Source organism: Ranitomeya imitator, chromosome 3, assembly GCF_032444005.1.
Source record: "Ranitomeya imitator isolate aRanImi1 chromosome 3, aRanImi1.pri, whole genome shotgun sequence".
Lineage (NCBI taxonomy): Eukaryota > Metazoa > Chordata > Amphibia > Anura > Dendrobatidae > Ranitomeya > Ranitomeya imitator.
Genome location: NC_091284.1, coordinates 260,005,351 through 260,030,442, shown reverse-complemented (window position 1 = coordinate 260,030,442; position 25,092 = coordinate 260,005,351). Strand labels below are relative to the sequence as shown.

Sequence of the window (25,092 nt, the reverse complement as noted above, 5' to 3'; positions counted from 1 at the left end):
TGGTATTTGAAGTGCATAAAAAGGGATATGGGATTACAAATATTTATATCCGAGCTAACAGACCTAAGGTGATTAACTACAATATCCCTATAAGCGGCCCTTAAAAAGATCTGTTCACTTCCTTGCGTGGAGGTTGGCACTCTAAATAATGATGGTGATGCCCCCACTCAACAATGGCTGACCCTAAAAAGTTTTTGTTTATGCCCTACTATAACCCATAATATGCAAATCAATAATATAGATCAATAAATCAACATAAGGCAACAGTTAAAAATAGACAAGCACTTATCTTATGCAGATCAGGAATCGCCTTATTGATAGATGGAGATCCACAATTTCATCAGAGCAGCCATAATGTAGTAATTACTGAAGTCCCACTTCTAATGGAGGGAAATATCTTCATATTGGCAGCCTCAGAGAAACAATCATCAAAGTCTTACTCACAACGCCTTTCCCCCTCATCAATAGTCAGGGTTAATCAGGAGACAATTGACCATAATGGACTTGATGGCCAATATCACAAATGCGATGTGCAGGTTGTTAAATCGCCCGTTAAGGGGTATATGATGTACCAGAGAGGGCGCATTTCAGACATGCAATATCCGTTCATAACTCACTGGAATGCATTATGCCTTCCTGATGAACATGTCCCACATCCTGTTTTTTAAGCACTCCACGTCAGGTCAAGAAAGGATACACGCGCTGATGCAGTACATCGGTTTACTGGATGGAGTGCATTAAGGCTCCTTTCACACATCAGTTTTTTGCCATCAGTCACAATCTGTCACAAAAAAAACGGATCCGTCGCAGATTGTGAAAAACTGATGCAACGAATCCGCGGGTTTTTGCTGGTTCTGACTAGCTGATCCAGCTAATTGGGTCCTAAAAAAATCAGAGCATGCTCAGTTTAAAAAAACAGAATCCATCACCGGATTCCGTCATTTGAAGGATTTGGCACCATAGGCTTCCTGATCCGTTGCTGTCCTTTTTTTCGACGGACACAAAAAATGTTACTTTTTCCGTTGTCTCCGGCTGCCGGACAGACAATTTTCAACAGATCTGGCCAACGTCAGATGAAACGTGAGGCCATCCATCACAGTCCATCGCTAATACAAGTCTATAAGAAAAAACGGATCCGGCTACATCAGTCGCTGGATCCGTTTTTTCAAAATTCTACGGATTGCGACTGATGGAAAAAAACAACTTTTGTGAGCGAAAGCAGTAACGCCCACTGTCCATCATCTGACAGTGCTGTAGCTGATCCCATCAGGGTAAACAGCCAGCACTCGCTCCTAAATATATAAACTGGTCCCATATAATAATCGCCAATAGTGCAATGCCAAAGGTTAATGGCCTAATCATCGATTTGCATTTTAATACACTTTTTTGGCTTTAAATTTAAAGGTAAACAAATGCACCAAATAAATAGTCATTAGACAGTATATGAATTGCAGAGGATTTATCAACTGTACTACAATAGAAGCCCAGTCCGTAGGGTCAGTCGGTGTTAACCTGTTAGCCAAAGCAACCATGTTCCATTACATGTCCAAATGTCATTCCGTAGGGCAACATTCACTGCATAATATAACAGAAGTATGGGGTCTAAAGCCATCAAGCTGTTGATGTATTATTTAACTTTCTGTTTTTAAAAATTGATGTCAGATGAAGATATAAGCTTCCAATTTTTCTCCATCCAGGATAGCATGTTTTTTGTTGGTACATAATCATTGCTATGTTTGATGATGGCTGTCTAGCTAACTCTTTCAATATCTCAGCCAGCCATCTTCCCTGTCTACACATTGACAGACACACAGAAGAGGAATGGTTTAGTTTTTGAAATAAGCTAGTCAGCCAGTCCCTTTCAGACATGCACTGATGATGTGCAGACCCCAAAAAACTATACTGTGTCAAGCACAAACAGGGCCTTCAGACAGAGCTGCAACCTTCAGGTAATGCTCACGTAGTTATGGCACTTTAGTGGTCACTTGCCATACCACTAGCAATAAGGCTGAGGGGTGATATCAGTAGTATAGCATGTTACTACTGTGGCCGATAATTGGCTGATTGTTTGTAATAAATAACAGGAAGACTATAAGAGCATTAGAGGTGGATTACTAGAGGAAAGAAGAGGTCAACCGATAGGAGGTGAATAAACAATGTAACATAAGATGTATTTTGCTTCTCTTGAATCAATAAAAAACATTATATTTTAAATTTTTAAAACATGTCACAACTAGTAGAAATTGACAATGACACATTTTTTAATGGATCGGAGATAAAACATTTCTTTCATTATAATATTTTGATTCAAAAGCTGCCAAAAACCTCTTCTTAAGGCCCCTGTCACACATCCGTTTTTTGTGTTTGTATGCGATCTGATTTTTAAGGGCCGCAAATATGGACACATGCACACCCAATGTATTCAATGGTGATGCGCACATGTAAGGTTTTTATGCGCTTGACAGACAAAATGCAAGCTGAACCCGTGCATATGGATGACACGAGGATGACATCAATGTGCCATCAGCCTGACATGTACCAGCGCCAGAGAAAAAACGCTACAGTTCACTCTGATCATTGTTGCCTGGTCTCCCTGAGGTTAGCGTGACCAGGTGACGATGATGGGAGTTGTATTCAGCACTCACTTTGTAGATCGTGTGTTAAATAAACAATTAATTAAAAAAATTGGCTTGGGCTCCCGCATAATTTTGATAACCAGCAGAGGGAAATCCCACTGCTGGAGGCTAATGTTCCTAATCTGGGAAAGGGGACAATATCCCAAAAGGTTCCCAGGCTAATAATAACAGCTCACAGCTGTTTGCTTAGCCTTTACTGAGTAGTTTGGCGGGGGGGAACACCCCAAAAAATGATGTAGGTCCCACTATAAATTCTATTCAGCAAAGGCTAATCAGACAACTGTAGGTTGATATTAATACTGTGGGAATGGGCCTGTGATATTGTCCCCTCTCCCAGGCTACCAACATTAACCCTCAGCCACCCCAGAAATGGCTCATCCATAATATGCACCAAATCTGGTGCTTAGACTCACTCTCCCCACTTGCCCTGTGTCGGAGGCAAGTGGGGTAATAGGGTTGGGATTGATGTCAACTTTGTTTTGTCAGCTGACATCAAGCCCATTTGTTAGTAACAGAGAGACGTGTATAACACACCCTACACTCATTTTCACATTTATTACTGTAAGAAAGAAAATAATAAAAAGCTATATTCCTAACCTATCCAACGACAATTTGTCACATGATGAAGTCCAGCTCTCCTACATCTGGATTACATGGCTGAGCAGGACACACTGAACTGAGCTCGGGTGGCAGCTTCAGTGAATGCTTTAACATCAGAGGTTACCACTGGTCTTGGCCAGCTGTTCTCACGCTCAGTTCAGTGTGAGCCGATTAATGAACTATGGTAACCTTCATGACATCACTGCTGGCACTGTGAGAAAATTCTCACAGTGCTATCACTGATCTCATTGAGGTCACTGCAGTTCATGGGGCCCCTCATAATGAGCTGTCTGTTGGAACCGCAGCTTCAGTGAGCTGCAGTAACCTCAATGACGCCACTGCAGGTCACTGAAGTTGTTGTCTGATGCTCAGCTCAGTGTCACCTGGATATCAGGCTGAATGGTCGCATCATGCCACCATTCAGCAAGGCATCCAGATGAAGCAGAGATGGATTACTGCATGGGACAAATGGACTGTCATCAGACAGGTGAGGAATATGTTTTTTTTTTCATTTTTAACTTGTACTGTAATAAATAGGAAAAAGAGGGTCAGGCAGTATTTATTTCAAATAAAGTATTTTATTCTTGCTGTGTTTATTTCAAAACTTTACTATGGGGTTAATAATGTGGATGTCTTATAGACGCCTCTCCATTACTTACCCCTGGGCTTGTTGTCAGCTGACATTACAAAGCTGACATCAACCCAAACTCTATTACCCCACTTGCTGCCAACATAGGGCAAGTGGGAAGAATGAAGGCTAAGCCATAGAATTGGCGCATCTTGTGAATGCGCCATTTCTGATGAGACCGAGCGCTGATGTTTTAGTATAGGAGGGGGCCATTATCTATAACCCTTTTTCCGGCTCTTAATATCAGCCCCCTGCTGTCCGTTTAGCCTTTGCTTGTTTTTGATTATAGGGGGACCCCACATCAGTTTATTTGGGGGTCTCTCCTATAATAACCAGTAAAGGCTAAACGAATAGTTGTGAGCTGGCATTATTAGCCTGGGAGCATTCATGGCTATTGGACCTTTTCCCAGAATATTAACATCAGCTCTCAGCGGTTGGCTTGCCCTCTGGTGATTCAAAAAAATTATGTGGGAGCCCACGCAATTTTTTAAAAAAAATTATTTATTTTATACACAATGTACACAGCAGGTGCTGTATACAACTTCCATCATTGTCACCTGGTCTCAGGGATATGCATATGGATGAATGTGCTTGTCAGCACGTGAATCAGCCCTCTTTAACAATGAACATATTTTGCTTCAGAAATCAGGTGACCTCTTTTTTTTTCTGCAGTGCTGGAGTCGGGCTACTAATCTAATTAGTAATAACTAATAACAAATCAGACCCTAGTGTTACGCTTATCAGCCTTCATCTTCACCTTTTAGAGGTGCTGCTTTAATTCCACTACTCCATCTTGTGACAACAACTTCCGACTGACCAAAAGTCAGAGGTAACGGTCACAAGTGCTCAATGTTAGTCCATGAGGACCAGAACAATGCTCTCTTAATATTGCAATGAAAAGTGACCTCCGACTTTCTCCATCAAACACTGGAGCGATCCAGCAGGCCACAAACTGCTGAAGAACAACAGGAGCGGTGCTGATAGATGGTGAAAACCGCGACGGGTAAGTATTAGACTGCAGTGATCTTAGATTAGAAACATCACTTTAGCTTTGCAATAAAAGAAAATACTGTTGTGTTGCTTTAATGTAAATTTAGCTCCAGACATAAAAGTCAGAATTCAGTAACTTCAGCTTGGGCCATTCCCGTTTATCTGTAACAATATGTACTGCTTTTCCCTCTTTTTCACCAGGGCTGTTTTAGTACCATTGCTAGGAGTTTGAAGAAGTATATTTCCATATCTGGAGGTGTTGGCCTAGGTGTTCTTGGAGTTGAGGTAAGTTACATTCTTTTTACTATCATCATCATCATTAAAAAGGTTGTGCAGAATTTAAAAAAAGACAGCTGAGAATATGTAAAATTAATAATTTACACAATATTTACCAATTCAATGCTCTGATGCTCTAGTGTCAATACTGTATAATGATCCCCGACCATCCCATATATGTACATATAAAACCGGTGGCATGTCAGTGAGCCGGATGTCAGTCAGTGCCAGGGCAAGGTTACAGCCACTGTTCACTATGCATTGAGCTCACCCCTATGACTTAACCAGTTAACGACCAGCGGTACACACTATAACAGTGGACATTAAGTGGTCATTCCTTCATCGCTATTTTAAAATGGAAAAGTGCCCACCAGCAGGTGAAAATCCCACGGGTATATGACCGCTGGCACCCTGCAGCATTATCCCTGAATGGTTTTGGAACTGATCGGGGCCAATTAACCCATGATCATAATTGGGGGTGCCGATAGTTGACATGGTAGTGAGGTCATCTGATGACCCCAATGTAAGGTGACCTGTTAGATACTGGTATAAACAGGGTCTAACAGGCTGAGTCAGGTCTCATGCACTGCAGGACACGAGTACTGCAATGCATTAAACCACTATTCAAAATATAAAATATACATGTCCCACAGTACGACTAAGTGAAAAAGTAATACAAAGTTAAATAAAATGTGTAAAAAAGTAAAAAAAACAACAAAAAGGCATACACAAATCACAAAAACCCATTTCACCACAAAAAAATCCAACTTTGTGTTAAAACAAAAACATAAAAAGTATACATAATTCATATTGCTGTATCTGCAATGACCCATGGTTTATTTTGCACCGTGAACGACGTAAAAAATAAAAATAATAAACACGCCAAAAATGACGCTTTTTCATCATACTGACATAAAAAATGAAATAAAAAGCTATCAAAAAGCCATAGGTAAAAATACAACTTTACAAATGAAAATATCAAACTGCCCGGCAAAAAAAGTCCTAATATGACACATTTGCCAAAAAACTAATAAAGTTACATCTCTCAGAATATGGCAATACAAAAACAAATTAATTTTTGTAAAATATAGTTTTTAACGTGTATAAGTAGCAAAGCATAAAAAAGATATAAATCTGGTTTCATTGTATTCATACTGAATCGGACTTAATACTTTTTTCACACGATGAACTGCGCAAAAGAATAAAATAAAAACAGTTAAGTGAACTGCTGTCCTTTGTTTATTCTGTGTCTGAAATATCTGAATAAAAAGCAGTAAAAAAGTCATATACCGAAAAATGGCACGAAAAAAACCCTTCAACTCATAGTGCAAAAAAAAAGTCCAATCGCCAAAAAATTAAAAAGTTATAGCTCTCAGAATATGACAACAAAAAACATTTTTTTTTTTATAAAAAACATTTTTAATGTGTATTAGTAGCAAAGCATGAAACTATATATATCTGGAATCTTATCATGCCGAACAGCACAAAAATAAAAATGTGAGCTATTCTTGTACTGCGATGTGTTCATTACATCTCCCAAAATTCGGAATAAGGTTCGGTACACATTCATCCTGTGCTCTCCACTGAGCGCTTATGTCGGGGTTTCTTTCTAAATCCCAAACACTGTGATTCAGACAAAACCCCCGGCAGAGCCACTCAGTAAAATGAGGCATATGGAGTCACTTTTTGACTCCTTCTGGTCTCAGTTCCGGTGATGTCCCATCATTTTAGGTGTCTTTTTAGTGCACAAGTTTAGTCGACCACAGTTCTGTGCAGGATTGACTTTAGGGGCAAGAAAACTAGGCATTTTCTTAGGGTCCCCACTACCGCAGTGGCCCCCAGCCATTGGCGTGCCGCTAGTGGCAGCAGACTATGCTACTCACTGCCACTATGGGGCCCGTGAGTCAGGGGAGCCCAGTGACAGTGCCCCAACCCTGCATCGCGCATTCAACTGTATCAATATAGAAAAAAGAGGAGAACCAGGAGCATATAATGACGGTATAAATAAGATAATCTTTATTAATACAACAAAGTTAAAAGTATGGACATCAGTAATAATCACAATGTATACCACAATACAGCAATGAAAAAAAGGGGGGAGAAGAATGAACCAATACACACCTCACATCTCACCACCTTAACAGAGTATAGAAGATGGTCATAGTATGGCTATAAGCAATACACAACATGTAGTACAGAGAAGGTACAAGGGGGAGTGGAGTCGCGGCTGTGACAGGTCCTAGCCAAAAAATTCTGTGCAGGATTGACTTTAGGGGCAGGAAAACTAGGCATTTTCTTAGAGTCCCCACTACCGCAGTGGGCCCCAGCCATTGGCGTGCCGCTAGTGGCAGCAGACTATGCTACTCACTGCCACTATGGGGCCCGTGAGTCAGGGGAGCCCAGTGACAGTGCCCCAACCCTGCATCGCGCATTCAACTGTATCAGCATCATAGGTCAGATGATGCTCCCTCTCCCATCATTCCCCCTCTGATGCAGAGGGCGCAATGATGTCACACATTGCGAACCACACTGTGTCAGGCAGTGGAGCTGCTGAGATGAGGAGATGTGCTGCGGAGACCATAGCAGCGGGGGAATGGGGAGAGGTGAGTATTGTAGTTATTTTTTGAAATCAGTGAGTACATGGTGGCCATAAAACTGGAGGACTGTGGGACTGCATTATACTCCCATGGGGTTGCACTGTACTCAAGTGAGACAGCATTATAGCTCTGTGGGGCTGCATTATACTCTATGGGGGATGCATTTGCAGCGCCCCAGAGATCTGATCGTTGCAGTATGACACTCTGCCACTAAGGGGAGTGATGGTACGTCTGATGGCACTGAAGGAATTCTACTGACCAGGTATCACCAGCACACATTACACTTCACACTAGGGGGAGCAAAAGGCTTTATTTATTGGGCCACTCCTCACACTGGTAAAACTAGGGGTTGGATAGGAAGTTAGTCAGAAGCTGACTGGGTTGGATTCAGGCAACATCCCGTGGCAGGGGGTGTTGCAGGGAGAAGACACAGGGGGGTCCCTGTCAGGCGTGGGAACCTGGCAGGTGCCTAGCGAACAGAGCAGAACGTAACGGAACTGTGCCTGCACACCCCGCGGTGGTATCCTAAGAGAGAGACACAAAGGGAAGGATATTGTGGAACAGTGAGAAACGAGATCAAGCACAAAGTAGAACCAGTAGGAGTCGTGCCGTGAGACCGAGGCAACATCCTACTGAGGCGCGTAGCCGGTGGCCGGAACACCGCGGGAGTAACTGACTCTAGGCCTTACTTTGAACTCCGCAGGACAGTTAATTAATGGTTGGCTGTCTACCTTAAATTTCCTACGAAGACATAGGGGGCAACGCGTGGAGAGGGGTGTCTCTAGGGTCCCGGAAGCGCTCCGAGCCTTCCCGTCATACGGGTGCGTCCTAGCCATAACATACTGGGGGACGAGAAACTAGTAACATCTGGAACAAGTGAAGGAGAATTAGAAAGAACGAACGAATGAGAACAGCAGTTGTGAGGACTATTCCGAATGCTCCGCAGGGTAGCACTACAACACACAGACGCTAGTGGTAGGCACTGACTTCCACCTGCAAAGAGAACTCTGGAAGTGCCCATCGGACCGGCCGGTCTCAGATAGCCCTGTTAAGCGTGCTCTGGATTAAGGATCCTGAAGTCTTCAGTAAAGAGGTAAAGAGACTGCAACCTTGTGTCCTCGTTATTGACTGCACCTCACACCATCACCATCCCCCTTACTGGGAAGCCCTGGGGACATACTTCACCTGCGGGAAGGTATACCATCCAGCTGCCATTCCATTACCCCAGCGGACCCCACAGCAGCGTCGGTCACCCTGACCGAATACCACAGGTGGCGTCACGAAACCTTGACAGACTCCAATCACCCTTTTATTGGACTCCCCTTAGCAGGGTCATGGACCAGGTCTAGCCAACGTGACCGCCTCAGAACCGAACCAGAGAGGCCCGGTACCGAGAACTCGTGGCCCTGTGTCTGGGGGCACTCCACATTATACTCTACAAGGGCTGCATTCTACTTTTGAAGGGCTGCATTATACTTCAGGTGGGCTGCTATATACTCTATGGGGCTGCATTGTACTCTATGGGGCAGCATTATACCTCTGTGGGGCTACATTAAACTCTATGGGGGCTGCATTTCACACTATGGGGGCTTAATTTTACCTCTTTGGGGCTGCAATATACCTCTGTGGGTCTGCATTATACTCCTGTTGGGCTGCATTATACCCCTGTGGGGCTCCATTATATCTCTTGTGGGTTTCCATTATACCCCTGTAGGGTGGCATTATACTCCTATGGGCTGCATTTTACTGCTTTGGGGCTGCATTATTCCCCTTTGGGGCTGCAATATACCCCTGTGGGGCAACATCACACTTCTGTGGGGCTGCATTGTACTCCTGTGGGGCTGCATTATACTTTTGTGGGGCTGCATTATACTCATGTGGGGCTGCATTATACTCATGTGCGGCTGCATTATAGCTCTGTGGGACTGCATTATATATCTATGGGGCTGAATTATACCCTTGTGAGACTGCATTATACTCCTGTGGGGATGCATTATACTCCTGTGGGGATGCATTATACTCCTGTTGGGCTGCATTATACTCTATAGAGGAATATGGGGCATGCAATATACTCTATGGAGGACTATGAGGTGTGCATTATACTATCTGGAGGGCTATGGGGAGTACATTATGCTATGTGGAGGACTATGGGCAGTACATTATTCAATAAGGAGGACTAGGGGTGTGCATTATCCTATGGGTGTGCATTATCCTATATGGTGGTCTATAGGGAGTGCATTAAACTATCTGGAGGACTATGAGGAGTACATTATACTGTAGGGAGGATTATGGGCAGTGCATTGTACTATATGGAAGACTATGGGGAGTGCATTATTCAATATAGGGGACTAGGGGGTGTGCATTATACTATATGGAGGATTATGGGCAGTGCATTATCCTATATGGAGGACTATATGGAGTGTATTATACTGTATGAAGGACTATGGGGCGTGCATTATACTATATTGATGACTATGGGGAGCGTCTTTTACTATATGAAGGACTATGAAGAGTGCAATATACTTTATGGAGTACTATGGGGTGTGTATTATACTATAGTGGGGGAAATAAGTATTTGAGCCCTTGCTGAATTTTGTAAGTTTGCCCAATGACAAACACATGAACACTCCATCTATTTAAGCGTAGGTTATTTTTAACATTAAGAGATAGAATATAAAAAATAAAAACCAGAAAATCACATTGTTTAAATTATATAAAGTTATTTGCATTTTGCTGTGAGAAATAAGTATTTGATCCTTCTGGCAAACAAGACTTAATACTTGGTGGCAAAACCCTTGTTGGCAATCTACTGCAGTGGTGTCCACGCTAACCAGTGATGAGGTAGTGACCCAGGAAAGTTCAAAGTATATGTAGGTTTTATGTCTGTAAACTTACAAACAAAAGAAACGGTATCCTCCGGATTGAAGATGGGAAACAAAACAGTCCCTAAATGCGTCCGGTTGCTGAGAGCGACCGCACCACTGTATTATGCTGCGGGGTGCCAGGAGTTCGCTCGGCTGGGCTCTGTGTTCCCTCACACAGGTAGTGCTGTTGCAGAGCTGTCTGCTCTAAACCATGCAAACTTCACACTGACACACACAAAACCCTTCGTAGTTGATGATGAGGTTTGCCCACATGTCAGGAGGAATTTTGGTCCACTCCTCTTTGCAGATCATTTCTAAATCATTAAAATTTTGAGGCTGTCGCTTGGCAACTCGGAGCTTCAACTCCCTCCATAAGTTTTTTTTATGGGATTAAGGTCTGGAGACTGGCTAGGCCACTTCATGACCTTACTGTACTTCTATTTGAGCCACTCCTTTGTTGCCTTGGCTGTATGTTTTGAGTCATTGTCTTGCTCAAAGACCCAGCCATGGCCCATTTTTAATGTCCTGGCAAAGGGAAGGACGTTGTCACTCAGGATTTTACAGTACATGGCTCCATCCATTCTCCCATTGATGCAGTGAAGTAGTCCTGTGCCCTTAGCGGACAAACACCCCAAAACATAATGTTTACACCTCCAAGCTTGACAGTGGGGACTGCATTTCTCTTCCTCTAAACACAGCAAGTTGAGTTAATGCCAAAGACCTGAATTTTTGTCTCATCTGACCACAGCACCTTCTCCCAATCATTCACAGAATCATCAGGTGTTTATTGGCATACTTCAGATGGGCATGAACATGTGCCTTCTTGAGCAGGGGGACCTTGCGGGCACTGCAATATTTTAAATCTTTAGGGCGTAATGTATTACCAATGGTTTTCTTGGTGACTGTGGCCCCAGCTGCCTTGAGATCATTAACAAGCCCCCCCGTGTAGTTTTAGGCTTATCTCTCACCTTCCTCATGATTAAGCATACCCCATGAGGTGAGATTTTGCAAGGTGCCCCAGATCTACCTCAATTGACAGTCATTTTGTATTTCTTCCATTTTCTTACTATTGCACCAACAGTTGTCTCCTTCTCATCCGGCGTCTTATTAATTATTTTTCGAGCCCATTCCAGCTTTGTGCAGGTCTATCGTCTTGTCCCTGACATTCCTATAAAACTCATTGGTCTTGCCCATGTTGTAGAGGTTAGAGTCTGACTGATTAAGTGAGTCTGTGGACAGGAGTCTTTTATAAAGGTGACTATGTAAGACAGCTGTCTTTAATGCAGGTAACGAGTTGATTAGGAATGTCTAACTGGTCTGTAGGAGCCAGAACTCTTAATGGTTGGTAGGGGATCAAATGCTTATTTCTCACTGCAAAATTCAAATAAATTTATATAATTTATACAATGTGATTTTCTGGATTTTATTTTTGATATTTTGTCTCTCAATGTTTAAATTAACCTACCCTTAAAATTATAGACTGTTCATGTCTTTGTCAATGGGCAAACTTACAAAATCAGCAAGGGATCAAATATTTATTTCCCCCACTGTATATGGAGGACTATTGGACACATTATACTATGTGGAGGACTATGGGGCACATTATACTATATGGAGGACTTTGGGGCACATTATAGTATGCGAAGGACTATGGTTTGCATTATATTAAACGAGCCAAATGCTGCATGGAGTGATTGGATTGTTTATACTGGAACAAAAATCATTGTTCTCAGCAGCACATCGCCTGGTGAAAACTGCAGATGTGCTGCTGATAACATTATATTGTATGTGGACAGATTTATCTACTAGTGATTGTTCTGTGCCCATCATTCTTCCTCAGCCAGTGTAAAAAAGCTGGAAAACAAGCGTCGAACGGCTTCAATATTATCGATCACGCTCGTTTAATGGTCTGAACTCAGTGCATGTAACTTCAACCGGAATGTTTAGGTGATGGTGCAATATGTGAGCCTTTGGGGCCCCAGTTTAAACTTGAGCCCAGGGCTCCACTTTGTCTGAAACTGGCCCTGGTTCTGTGAACACCTAAAAATATGGATACCAGCAGAATAGACAGCAAATGGAGTTCAAAGTGTGTCCATCTGCCTCATTGGGGGTTTCATCTGAATAACATTTTTGTGGGATTTCTGAAACCCTGATGTAAGTGCTCAGCATAGAACACAAGAATGTGATTCTAGCCATATACTGAGAGTGATCAATAAAATGTTATATACCCAAAAGGTAATCAATAAAAACCTTAAAGGGCTTGTCTGGTCAAAACAGATAAGTCTGCAGTCACTCTGTGTGTATACCCCAGTTGTTTAGCAGCCTGTTTAAACAGTAAATGACTGATAATCCGGCTTACCGACTAAAAGTCTATTAGTGTGGCTGGTTTGTCCGTGTAAACATACCCCTATACAGTACCCTTATACAAAGCCCCTATACAAAATATATATTAACATTTAGTAACTTACCGCTGGTGTCTCATCTGATTGGAGTCTTTTTGTTTTTCACCTTGTCAAACCATGTTGACATCCTAACAGCAGGACCCAGTCACTGCAGCGTTTGCCACACTATTCACCGCACTCCTGAAAATAAAAAGGATCATATATGAGTGCACATTTATTTTCTGAAAAAGAAAACAACAGCACTGTGTCGTTGGATACAGACATGCAGCCACTATTAATGTATACTTAGCCATTATGCAACCCACCCTTACAAATGTAAATTAATAATTCATCACTGATGATGGTAGTAGTCCTTGTAGCTGTCGACGAAATGTCCTCAAGGGAGGTGCAAGGTTAACAATCCGTCTTCTGGCGGCAGCGGTCAGTCTCCGGTACCTTCCGCTGAGCCCCTAGTCCAGTTGGTGCAGCCAACACAACAATAGCTGCAGCAATCCAGGTTAAATGACGGTTGTGGTACGCTGTCCGGCAGTACTGTCCTGTAACTGGCCCTGGGCTGTCCGCAGGTGCACCGACTTCATTGTCACTGGGCGCTTGCGGTGCCTCTCACTCTAGCTGTCTCATTGATGGCATCAGGAGCTATCTGCTGCGGTCTGTCGCAGCGCCGGCGCTTTGGGTACGGAGCGCTCTGCCCACCTTGCTGCTCGCACGCTGACAGCGGGAACCGCTCTCTCCTGTCGCGCGCTTTTTCTTCAACTTCCAGCTGGGTTTCCTGTTTAAACTTGACCTCACTGCCCGGGTCATGGGGCCTCTGCAGTCCCCTATTCCTTCCCCCGGGAAACATGGGATGCAGCCTCGACAGTTCCGGACCCGGCTCAGGGCAGGTACCCACAGCCCGGTCTATCTCCTTACAATAAAACTTCAGATGTTTGGACAGAGGCGCATTGCCTGTATGTGCACTACCAACTATCAGAGAGAGCGAATCCCTACAATATATAAATGAATTAGCCACTGTACTCTTATCCCCAATTCATCACCAGTCACCCTCATGCATCCTCAACTCCCTACTACTGTACACCTCCCGCTCCCCCAATTCATTATATTTACATGCCCCTCCAATTCATTATATTTGCATGCTCAAATCCCCCAATTCATTATCTCATATCCTCTCTTCCCCCACCCTCAATTCATAATAATTTCCTTACTCCGACCCCACCCTTAATTCATTATAACATCCTTGCATTCATTTTGTTGAAACAAAAAATAAAAAAATGTATACTTTCATCTCTATATGAGCTCTACTTCTTCTTATAGCCGACTAGAAAGAGATTCTGACGTGATGACATCATTGCGTCGGTGACGGCTGAGGTTTTTCACAGAAAAGGTGATGGGAGCTCCACTGTAGCTGTGCTACCATTCTATATTGCTGGCAATGGAACACTCCATCACTGGAGAAATGTGCCACCAATGGTGGAGCGAAAAGCATTATAATGAGGGCAATCTGGCCATAGGCCCCCACCAGAGTCTTGTGACTTGGTCGGGAGCCCAGACTGCCCTCATGACAATCTGCCTATGGGGACATGGCTTCCAAATGCAGCAAAGGCTCATATTATAGTTGTAACATAATTACATAGTTACTATTTGAGTAAAAGCGGCAACACTCACCGGTCCTGTGTGGTCCAAGTTTTTATTGATAAAACACAAACATGGTATCTTCACGGCATCGGGGAACAAACGAACAAGGAGGTGAGCAGGTTGTGACGACGGCCATTTCGCGCCGACGATAGCGCTTCCACGGGTCTAAGACATTTCTTTATCTAAATAATAATAAAAAACAATAAAAGTACACATATTTAGTATCACCGTGTCTGTAACGACCCGACCTATAAAACTGTCCCACTAGTTAACCTCTTCAGTGAACACCGTCACACAAAAAAACGAAGCAAAAAACAACGCTTTATTATCATACCGCCGAGCAAAAAGTGGAATAACACGCGATCAATAAAGGATATAAATATCCATGGTACTGCTTAAAACGTCATCTTCTCCGGCAAAAAATGAGCCGCCATACAGCATCATCAGCGAAAAAATAAAAAAGTTATAGTCCTCAGAATAAAGCGATGCAAAAATAATTATTTTTTATATAAAATAGTTTTTATAGTATAAAAGCGCCAAAGCATAAAAAAAGATATAAATGAGGTATCGCTGTAATCGTACTGACCCGAAGAATAAAACTGCTTTATCAATTTTACCAAACGCGGAACAGTATAAACGCCCCCCCAAAAGAAATTCATGAATAGCTGATTTTTGGTCATTCTGCCTCACAAAAATCAGAATAAAAAGCGATAAAAAAAGTCACATGCCCGAAAATGGTTCCAATAAAAATGTCAACTCGTCTCGCAAAAAACAAGACCTCACATGACTCTGTGGACCAAAATATGGAAAAATTATTGCTCTCTCAAAACTATTTTTTGCAATAAAAAGTGTTTTTTAGTGTGTGACAGCTGCTAATCATAAAAATCCGCTAAAAAGCCCGCTATAAAAGTATATAAAACCCCCTTCATCAAAAATGTATTTATTTCCACTTTCCCATTAGGGTTAGGGCTAGGGCTAGGGTTAGGGTTGGGGCTAAATTTAGGGTTGGGGCTAGGGTTAGGGTTAGGGTTGGGGCTAGGTTTAGGGTTGGGGCTAGGGTTAGGGCTACAGTTAGGGTTGGGGCTAAAGTTAGGGTTAGGGTTGGGGCTAAATTGCACAACAACTTTTGGGGTCCAATTTCTTCTGTTACCCTTGGGAAAATAAAAAATTGGGGGTGAAAAGCTCATATTTGTGAAAAAATATGATTTTTTATTTTTACGGCTCTGCATTATAAAATTCTGTGAAGCACTTGGTGGGTCAAAGTGCTCACCACACATCTAGATAAGTTCCTTGGGGGGGTCTACTTTCCAAAATGGTGTCACTTGTGGGGGTTTCAATGTTTAGGCACATCAAGGGCTCTCCAAACGCGACATGGCATCCTATCTCAATTTTGCATTGAAAAGTCAAACGGTGCTCCTTCCCTTCCGAGCTCTGCTGTGAACCCAAACAGTGGTTTACCCCCACATATGGGGTATCGGCATACTCGGGACAATTTGCACAACAACTTTTGGGGTCCAATTTCTCCTGTTACCCTTGGTAAAATAAAACAAATTGGAGCTGAAATAACTTTTTGTGAAAAAAAAATTAATGTTCTTTTTTTTAAACATTCCTAAAATTCCTGTGAAACACCTGAAGGGTTAATAATTTTCTTGAATGTGGTTTTGAGCACCTTGAGGGGTGCAGTTTTTAGAATGTTGTCACACTTGGGTATTTTCTATCATATAAACCCCTCAAAGTGACTTCAAATGTGATGTGGTCCCTAAAATAAAATGGTGTTGTAAAAATGAGAAATTGCTGGTCAATTTTAACCCTTATAACTCCCTAACAAAAAAAAATTTTGGTTCCAAAATTGTGCTGATGTAAAGTAGACATGTGGGAAATGTTACTTATTAAGTAGGGTTGAGCAAAACGGATCATTCATTTTCAAAAGTCGCCGACTTTTGGCAAAGTCGGGTTTCATGAAACCCGACCCTATCCCTGTGTGGGGTCGGCCATGCGGTACGCGACTTTCGCGCCAAAGTCGCGTTTCGTATGACGCGCTTGGCGCCATTTTTTCAGCCAATGAAGGAGCGTGGGCAGAGTGATGAGAGAGAGAGAGAGAGAGAGAGAAAAAAAAAACAAAAAAAAACAAAAAACCATTGACTTTGCATTGGGTTTCGTGTTTCGGTCGATCCCCGACTTTTCGCCATAATCGGCCGATTTCACTCGACTCGACTTTAGAGATAGTCGAGTTTCGCGAAACCTGACTCGACCCTAAAAAAGTAAAAGTCGCTCAACCCTATTATTAAGTATTTTGTGTGACATATCTCTGTGATTTAAGGGCATAAAAATTCAAATTTGGAAAATTGCAAAATTTTCAAAATTTTCGCAAAATTTCAGTTTTTTTTCACAAATAAACGCAGGTAATATCAACGATATATACATAAAGGGACAGTGGTCAGAATTGTAAAAATTGGCCCGGTCATTAACGTGCAAACCACCCTCGGGGGTAAAGGGGTTAAAGGCAACCTGTCAAATTCTGAAACACTATTTACCTGTAGATATAGGGTCAGTCTACAGGTAATTAGCATTTGAATCCTGTAAAGTCCGCTCAAAGGAGCAGCTGCTACAGGGTGAAAATGAAGTTAAATTCTCACTGAAGCTGCTCTTTTCAAGTCATTGGGCATTTCAGTGAGCCATGGCAGCCAATACTCACCATACAGTGAGCATGTGGTAATCAGGGAAATTTGATTGACAGCTTGCTCTGGAAGTGAGCAGCTGTAAGGAGAATAGAGCTTCATTTTGTCCCTGTAGCTGCATGTAAACAGCGTTTTTGGATGTGACCGGTTCCCTTAAAGGAAATATGCAGATGCATGTAAAGAAGCTGCGGAGACACCATCACGTGTTTCTCGACGCAAGCAGTGAATAGCCAGGCCTTTCCCCGGGAAGGAACAACCACGGGAAGGGCAGCATCCTATGAAGGAAAGCCACCTATGCCAAGCATGGTATCCATCCACAGACAGCTGTTTCGGGGTTTTTGCCCCTCATCAGTGTGGAGTAGGAATCTGGCTATTAGGAGCAGTGCATAGTAAAAAGGCTATAAAGGCACAGATGATTGGCCTCGGGGAGACCAAAACATCCAACACTGCGGAGACACCATCACGTGTTTCTCAACACAGTGATTCCAGAACACTGCCCCCATCCCTTATGGGAAATATGCAGATGCATGTAAAGAAGCTGCGGAGACACCATCACGTGTTTCTCGACGCAAGCAGTGAATAGCCAGGCCTTTCCCCGGGAAGGGCAGCATCCTATGAAGGAAAGCCACCTATGCCAAGCATGGTATCCATCCACAGACAGCTGTTTCGGGGTTTTTGCCCCTCATCAATGTGGAGTAGGAATCTGGCTATTAGGAGCAGTGCCTAGTAAAAAGGCTATAAAGGCACAGATGATTGGCCTCGGGGAGACCAAAACATCCAACACTGCGGAGACACCATCACGTGTTTCTCAACGCAGTGATTCCAGAACACTGCCCCCATCCCTTATGGGAAATATGCAGATGCATGTAAAGAAGCTGCGGAGACACCATCACGTGTTTCTCGACGCAAGCAGTGAATAGCCAGGCCTTTCCCCAGGAAGGAACAACCACGGGAAGGGCAGCATCCTATGAAGGAAAGCCACTTATGCCAAGCATGGTATCCATCCACAGACAGCTGTTTCGGGGCTTTTGCCCCTCATCAGTGTGGAGTAGGAATCTGGCTATTAGGAGCAGTGCCTAGTAAAAAGGCTATAAAGGCACAGATGATTGGCCTCGGGGAGACCAAAACATCCAACACTGCGGAGACACCATCACGTGTTTCTCAACGCAGTGATTCCAGAACACTGCCCCCATCCCTTATGGGAAATATGCAGATGCATGTAAAGAAGCTGCGGAGACACCATCACGTGTTTCTCGACGCAAGCAGTGAATAGCCAGGCCTTTCCCCGGGAAGGAACAACCACGGGAAGGGCAGCATCCTATGAAGGAAAGCCACCTATGCCAAGCATGGTATCCATCCACAGACAGCTGTTTCGGGGTTTTTGCCCCTCATCAGTGTGGAGTAGGAATCTGGCTATTAGGAGCAGTGCATAGTAAAAAGGCTATAAAGGCACAGATGATTGGCCTCGGGGAGACCAAAACATCCAACACTGCGGAGACACCTTCACGTGTTTCTCAACGCAGTGATTCCAGAACACTGCCCCCATCCCTTATGGGAAATATGCAGATGCATGTAAAGAAGCTGCGGAGACACCATCACGTGTTTCTCGACGCAAGCAGTGAATAGCCAGGCCTTTCCCCGGGAAGGGCAGCATCCTATGAAGGAAAGCCACCTATGCCAAGCATGGTATCCATCCACAGACAGCTGTTTCGGGGTTTTTGCCCATCATCAATGTGGAGTAGGAATCTGGCTATTAGGAGCAGTGCCTAGTAAAAAGGCTACAAAGGCACAGATGATTGGCCTCGGGGAGACCAAAACATCCAACACTGCGGAGACACCATCACGTGTTTCTCAACGCAGTGATTCCAGAACACTGCCCCCATCCCTTATGGGAAATATGCAGATGCATGTAAAGAAGCTGCGGAGACACCATCACGTGTTTCTCGACGCAAGCAGTGAATAGCCAGGCCTTTCCCCGGGAAGGAACAACCACTGGAAGGGCAGCATCTTATGAAAGAAAGCCACCTATGCCAAGCATGGTATCCATCCACAGACAGCTGTTTCGGGGTTTTTGCCCCTCATCAGTGTGGAGTAGGAATCTGGCTATTAGGAGCAGTGCCTAGTAAAAAGGCTATAAAGGCACAGATGATTGGCCTCGGGGAGACCAAAACATCCAACACTGCGGAGACACCATCACGTGTTTCTCAACGCAGTGATTCCAGAACACTGCCCCCATCCCTTATGGGAAATATGCAGATGCATGTAAAGAAGCTGCGGAGACACCATCACGTGTTTCTCGACGCAAGCAGTGAATAGCCAGGCCTTTCCCCGGGAAGGAACAACCACGGGAAGGGCAGCATCCTATGAAGGAAAGCCACCTATGCCAAGCATGGTATCCATCCACAGACAGCTGTTTCGGGGTTTTTGCCCCTCATCAGTGTGGAGTAGGAATCTGGCTATTAGGAGCAGTGCCTAGTAAAAAGGCTATAAAGGCACAGATGATTGGCCTCGGGGAGACCAAAACATCCAACACTGCGGAGACACCATCACGTGTTTCTCAACACAGTGATTCTAGAACACTGCCCCCATCCCTTATGGGAAATATGCAGATGCATGTAAAGAAGCTGCGGAGACACCATCACGTGTTTCTCGATGCAAGCAGTGAATAGCCAGGCCTTTCCCCGGGAAGGAACAACCACGGGAAGGCAGCATCCTATGAAGGAAAGCCACCTATGCCAAGCATGGTATCCATCCACAGACAGCTGTTTCGGGGTTTTTGCCCCTCATCAGTGTGGAGTAGGAATCTGGCTATTAGGAGCAGTGCCTAGTAAAAAGGCTATAAAGGCACAGATGATTGGTCTCGGTATCCGGTATCCCCGGGTGAACCCCGAAACAGCTGTCTGTGGATGGATACTATGCTTGGCATAGGTGGCTTTCCTTCATAGGATGCTGCCCTTCCCGTGGTTGTTCCTTCCCGGGGAAAGGCCTGGCTATTCACTGCTTGCGTCGAGAAACACGTGATGGTGTCTCCGCAGCTTCTTTACATGCATCTGCATATTTCCCATAAGGGATGGGGGCAGTGTGCTGGAATCACTGCGTTGAGAAACACGTGATGGTGTCTCCGCAGTGTTGGATGTTTTGGTCTCCCCGAGGCCAATCATCTGTGCCTTTATAGCCGGTTCCCTTAAAGTCAGCTACAGAGGGAGCTACGCTTCTCAGTGTGGTCCTCCATTTGTTTCAGAGAAATGGGTTAGCGGTTTACTCCTATAACCGTAGTCCCCCTTTTGACATTGTCCAGTTTTGCTTTGTGTAGCGTGGAAACATCTTCACAATGAATCAGTAAATGTCATTGATGGATATGAAAAACATATCAGGCTGTAAAAAAAAAATGCTGTTGTTTAAATCTTGTAAATTATTTAATATTTGTTCCATTTCTCTCCCACAGATGTTCGCCATGTTTTTTTCTCTTTGTCTGTATTACAATTTTGACTAGAAGACCTGGATCGGTAATGGAGAAAAGAATCAAGTGTGAAGATACACTGAAATGTAATTTTACAGTATGCTTTACTTATGCACAAGTCAAAAATGGAAGCTGAATTCAAAGATGCTATTTAAATGGGACAAACATGATTTACTTAACCTAAAAAGCCTGCCTTAGTACATATTTGTAGCCACTGCTTAGAATTCTATTACAACATTCCTCTGTTTTTACTCCTGGAATTGTATGCTTAAATTGGCAACTTTTACCATTTCCCTTGTGAATGAGTCTGACATTGTCCCCGCAGGGCCTTTAACAACTTCATGACCGGAGGTGTTTTCGTTTTTGCGTATTCTTTTTTCGCTCCCCTTCTTCCCAGAGCCATAACTTTTTTATTTTTGGGTCAAAATGGCCGTATGAGGGCTTGTTTTTTGCAGGAACACTTTTTGTACTTTTGAACAACAGCATTGGTTTTAAAATATTGTGTACTGTTAAAAAATTCCAAGCGTGGTGAAATTGCAAAAAAAGTACAATTCCACAGTTTTTTTTTACCATGTTCTCTAGATACTAACACTGACCAGCCATTATGATTCTCCAGGTCAATATGAGCTCATAGCCACCAAACATTTTTAGGTTGCTTTTTATTTTAGTGGTGAAAAAAAAATCCAAACTTTGGTAAAAAAAAAAGGTGCCATTTTCTGAGACCTATAGCGTCTCCATTTTTCATGTTTTGGGGCTCGTGAGGGCTTATTTTTTTATGCACAAAACTAACATTTTTATTGATACAATTTTGGTGTAGATACGATCATTTGATTGCCCGTTATTGCATTTTATTGCAATGTAGCGACAACACAAAAGAAGTAATTCTGACGTTTTGAAATTTTTTCTCTTACGCCTCTTACCGATCAGGTTAATTTTTTTTATATTGATAGATCGGGCGATTCTGAACATGGCAATATCAAATAAGTGTAGGGTTTTGTTTTTTTTTTTGAATGGGGCGAAAGGGGGGTGATTTGAACTTTCATATTTTTTAATTTTTTAAATATTTTTCAAAACATTTATTTTTAATTTTTGCATGCTTCAATAGTCTTCATGGGAGACAAGAAGCAGTTGTCTGATTGGCTCTGCCACACACAGGTGATGATCAGATCGCCTGTGTGTAGCAGAAATGCTAACTTGCTATGAGCGCCTACCACCGGGCGACGCTCATTGCAATATGGCTATAGCTACCATAAAGTTCTGCTAAAGATCTCTGGTTGTCATGCCAACCCATTGATGACCCGTGATCATGTGACTGGGTCACCGATAGGCGGGATTTCCGGTGCGCATACCGGAAGCATGAGTTAAATGCAGCTGTCATTTATTCACAGAGGTATTTAAAAAGTTAACATTTGCAGGTGGGTTCCACCCATAGCTGTTAGAGGCATATGTCAGCTGTTCTAAACAGCTGACATGTGCCAGGAAAGATGTGTGCTCCGCGCCAGAGCCCACATCAAAGAGAGTGATTTTGACACTGGCGCAACATTACATGTACCAACAAAAAGAAATGGAGATGGCACTCACCCGGATTTTGTTGCAATTCAGTGTCCTTTATTCATCTTACAACAAAACAAACATGATAAGGAGAGGCGGCTGGTGAGAGTTGCGGTGCGGGGAGTGAGGAGAGGACGATGGCCGTTTCTCGCTCGTGCGCTTCCACGGGTCCAGGTGCACAATTAAAAACGTCATATCCTTTATAGGGAACTAGATGGCTTAACATGAACATGTGAATCATTGAAAAACCTTACCGGATAGGTGCATCAAACAGCATGAATAAGCACAGCTAGAAACAAACATTAGACGTCACATATTATAAGTAAACTAGCTCTATAAGTTTACAGCACTTACAAAAAAATAGTCATGTCTAATTTATCGTTCAGTCCGATGGGCCCTTGCGCATTAGTCTCCATGATCCATCTTGCCTCCCGTTGAAGTACCATCCACCTCTCGTGTCTCCCCTTTTCCTCATAGTTTGTAAGCTTGCGATCAGGGCTCTCATTCCTCCTGGTATCTGTTTTGAACTGTATTTCTGTTATGCTGTAATGTCTATTGTCTGTACAAGTCCCCTCTATAATTTGTAAAGCGCTGCGGAATATGTTGGCGCTATATAAATAAAAATTATTATATTATTATTATTATAAGTAGAATTTTCTTGCGATCGCCGCCTTGAATCGGGCCTTTTACTATCTCCAAACCTGCAAACCGTAATACATTCGGGTTCGCATTATGATGGTCTCACATATGTTTGATGAAACGGGGGCAACCTTTCCCGGATAACACTGAATTAAAATGTTCTCTGAATCTTGTGACCATTGGGCGTATAGTTTTACCGATGTAAAAGAATAAACATGGACAGAGGATTAAATAGACTACATGCTGAGTTTTACATGTAATTAAATGTCGGACTGTGTGATGGACGGATCCTATACGGATGGGATTTTCCAAAAGTCTAAGGTGACAAAAACTACAATTCCCGCATCTATGATTACCTGTAGGTTGAAGTTTCATTACCAATTATTATTCTCGATCGGTAAAAGGCGGTTTTTAACTAGTAAATCACCCAGATTCTTCGTACGTTTGAACGCGAATTTTGGCTGATTAATTGTCAGTGCTGCCAATTCCCGATCAATTTGTAACACATGCCAGTTCTTACTTATAGCCGCATAAATTTCTTTGTCTATTGGGCTATGTGTAAAGGTGAATACAATTTTTTTGTAATCTTTCTCATTTGAAAGGGATCCTACAGTTTTCTTATGATTTTTTAATAGATCTTTTTGTGTGAGCTTCTCCACTCTATGTTCAGCTGCTGACAAAATATTAGGTGGATAATTTCTATTTAAGAAGTTCGTTTTCAACTCTGCGATTTGTTCTCTAAATATCGCCTCGTTGTTATTGATTTTTCTATACCGCACCATTTGGCTATAGGGTATGCTATTTTTTGTGTGAAATGGGTGGGCACTATTAAAGTGTAATAAATTGTACTTTCGTACTTAGCTTACCATCCGCTATCTCAATTTTCACGTCCAGAAACTCTAGTTCATTACCCCCCAAACAAGCTGTAAATTGCATATTGTCCTCATTTACTGTATTAAGATGGGCAACGAAAGTGTCAAATTCATTCCTAGATCCGTCCCAGATGATAAAAATATTGTCTGCGAATCTTAGATACGTTCGTATATATTTTAGAAAGGGATTAGCAATGGAAGTTATGTATCTTTCCTCAAAAACTGCAAGGAATAGGTTAGCGAAGACACATGCGACACATGCAACGTTGGAAAGGAGTTAACTTTTGAAGCCAAGAAAAAAATGAATGGAAGGATGATAACCCTGTGTGTTGGTTTCTTAGAGAAGTGGAAAGTCTCTAAATATATGAGCATATAGGCGAATACTTGTCACTCACTGTCAGTAGGTTGGGGAGAAGCCACCGTGGACACACCTGTATGACGATTAAAGGCATGCTTTTTTTCTGAAACACGTTTAAGACTCAAACATACAGTGGTATGGAAAAGTGTTTGCCCCCTTCCTGATTTCCTAATCTTTTGCATGTTTGTCATACTTAAAAGTTTCAGATCGCCAAACAAATTAGAGACAAAGATAACACAAGTAAACACAAAATGTAGTTTTTAAATGAAGATCTAATACAGGTCCTTCTCAAAAAATTAGCATATAGTGTTAAATTTCATTATTTACCATAATGTAATGATTACAATTAAACTTTCATATATTATAGATTCATTATCCACCAACTGAAATTTGTCAGGTCTTTTATTGTTTTAATACTGATGATTTTGGCATACAACTCCTGATAACCCAAAAAACCTGTCTCAATAAATTAGCATATTTCACCCATCCAATCAAATAAAAGTGTTTTTTAATAACAAACAAAAAAACCATCAAATAATAATGTTCAGTTATGCACTCAATACTTGGTCGGGAATACTTTGGCAGAAATGACTGCTTCAATGCGGCGTGGCATGGAGGCAATCAGCCTGTGACACTGCTGAGATGTTATGGAGGCCCAGGATGCTTCAATAGCGGCCTTAAGCTCATCCAGAGTGTTGGGTCTTGCGTCTCTCAACTTTCTCTTCACAATATCCCACAGATTCTCTATGGGGTTCAGGTCAGGAGAGTTGGCAGGCCAATTGAGCACAGTAATACCATGGTCAGTAAACCATTTACCAGTGGTTTTGGCACTGTGAGCAGGTGCCAGGTCGTGCTGAAAAATGAAATCTTCATCTCCATAATGCATTTCAGCCGATGGAAGCATGAAGT

The 25,092-nt window shown here is 42.8% G+C and overlaps 1 protein-coding gene across 1 annotated transcript in view; it reads left to right on the top strand.

Annotated features, from left to right (window-relative positions):
• LOC138672041 (tetraspanin-18-like) overlaps positions 1-22,897 on the top strand; it is a 160,576-nt gene extending 137,679 nt beyond the window's left edge. Inside the window, exons 9-10 of the mRNA XM_069760120.1 lie at positions 5,056-5,139; positions 20,749-22,897. Of these exons, the coding sequence (XP_069616221.1) occupies positions 5,056-5,139; positions 20,749-20,796 (132 nt within the window). The 3' untranslated portion in view covers positions 20,797-22,897. The remainder of the gene's footprint in view (positions 1-5,055; positions 5,140-20,748) is intronic.
• Positions 22,898-25,092: the final 2,195 nt, after the last annotated feature.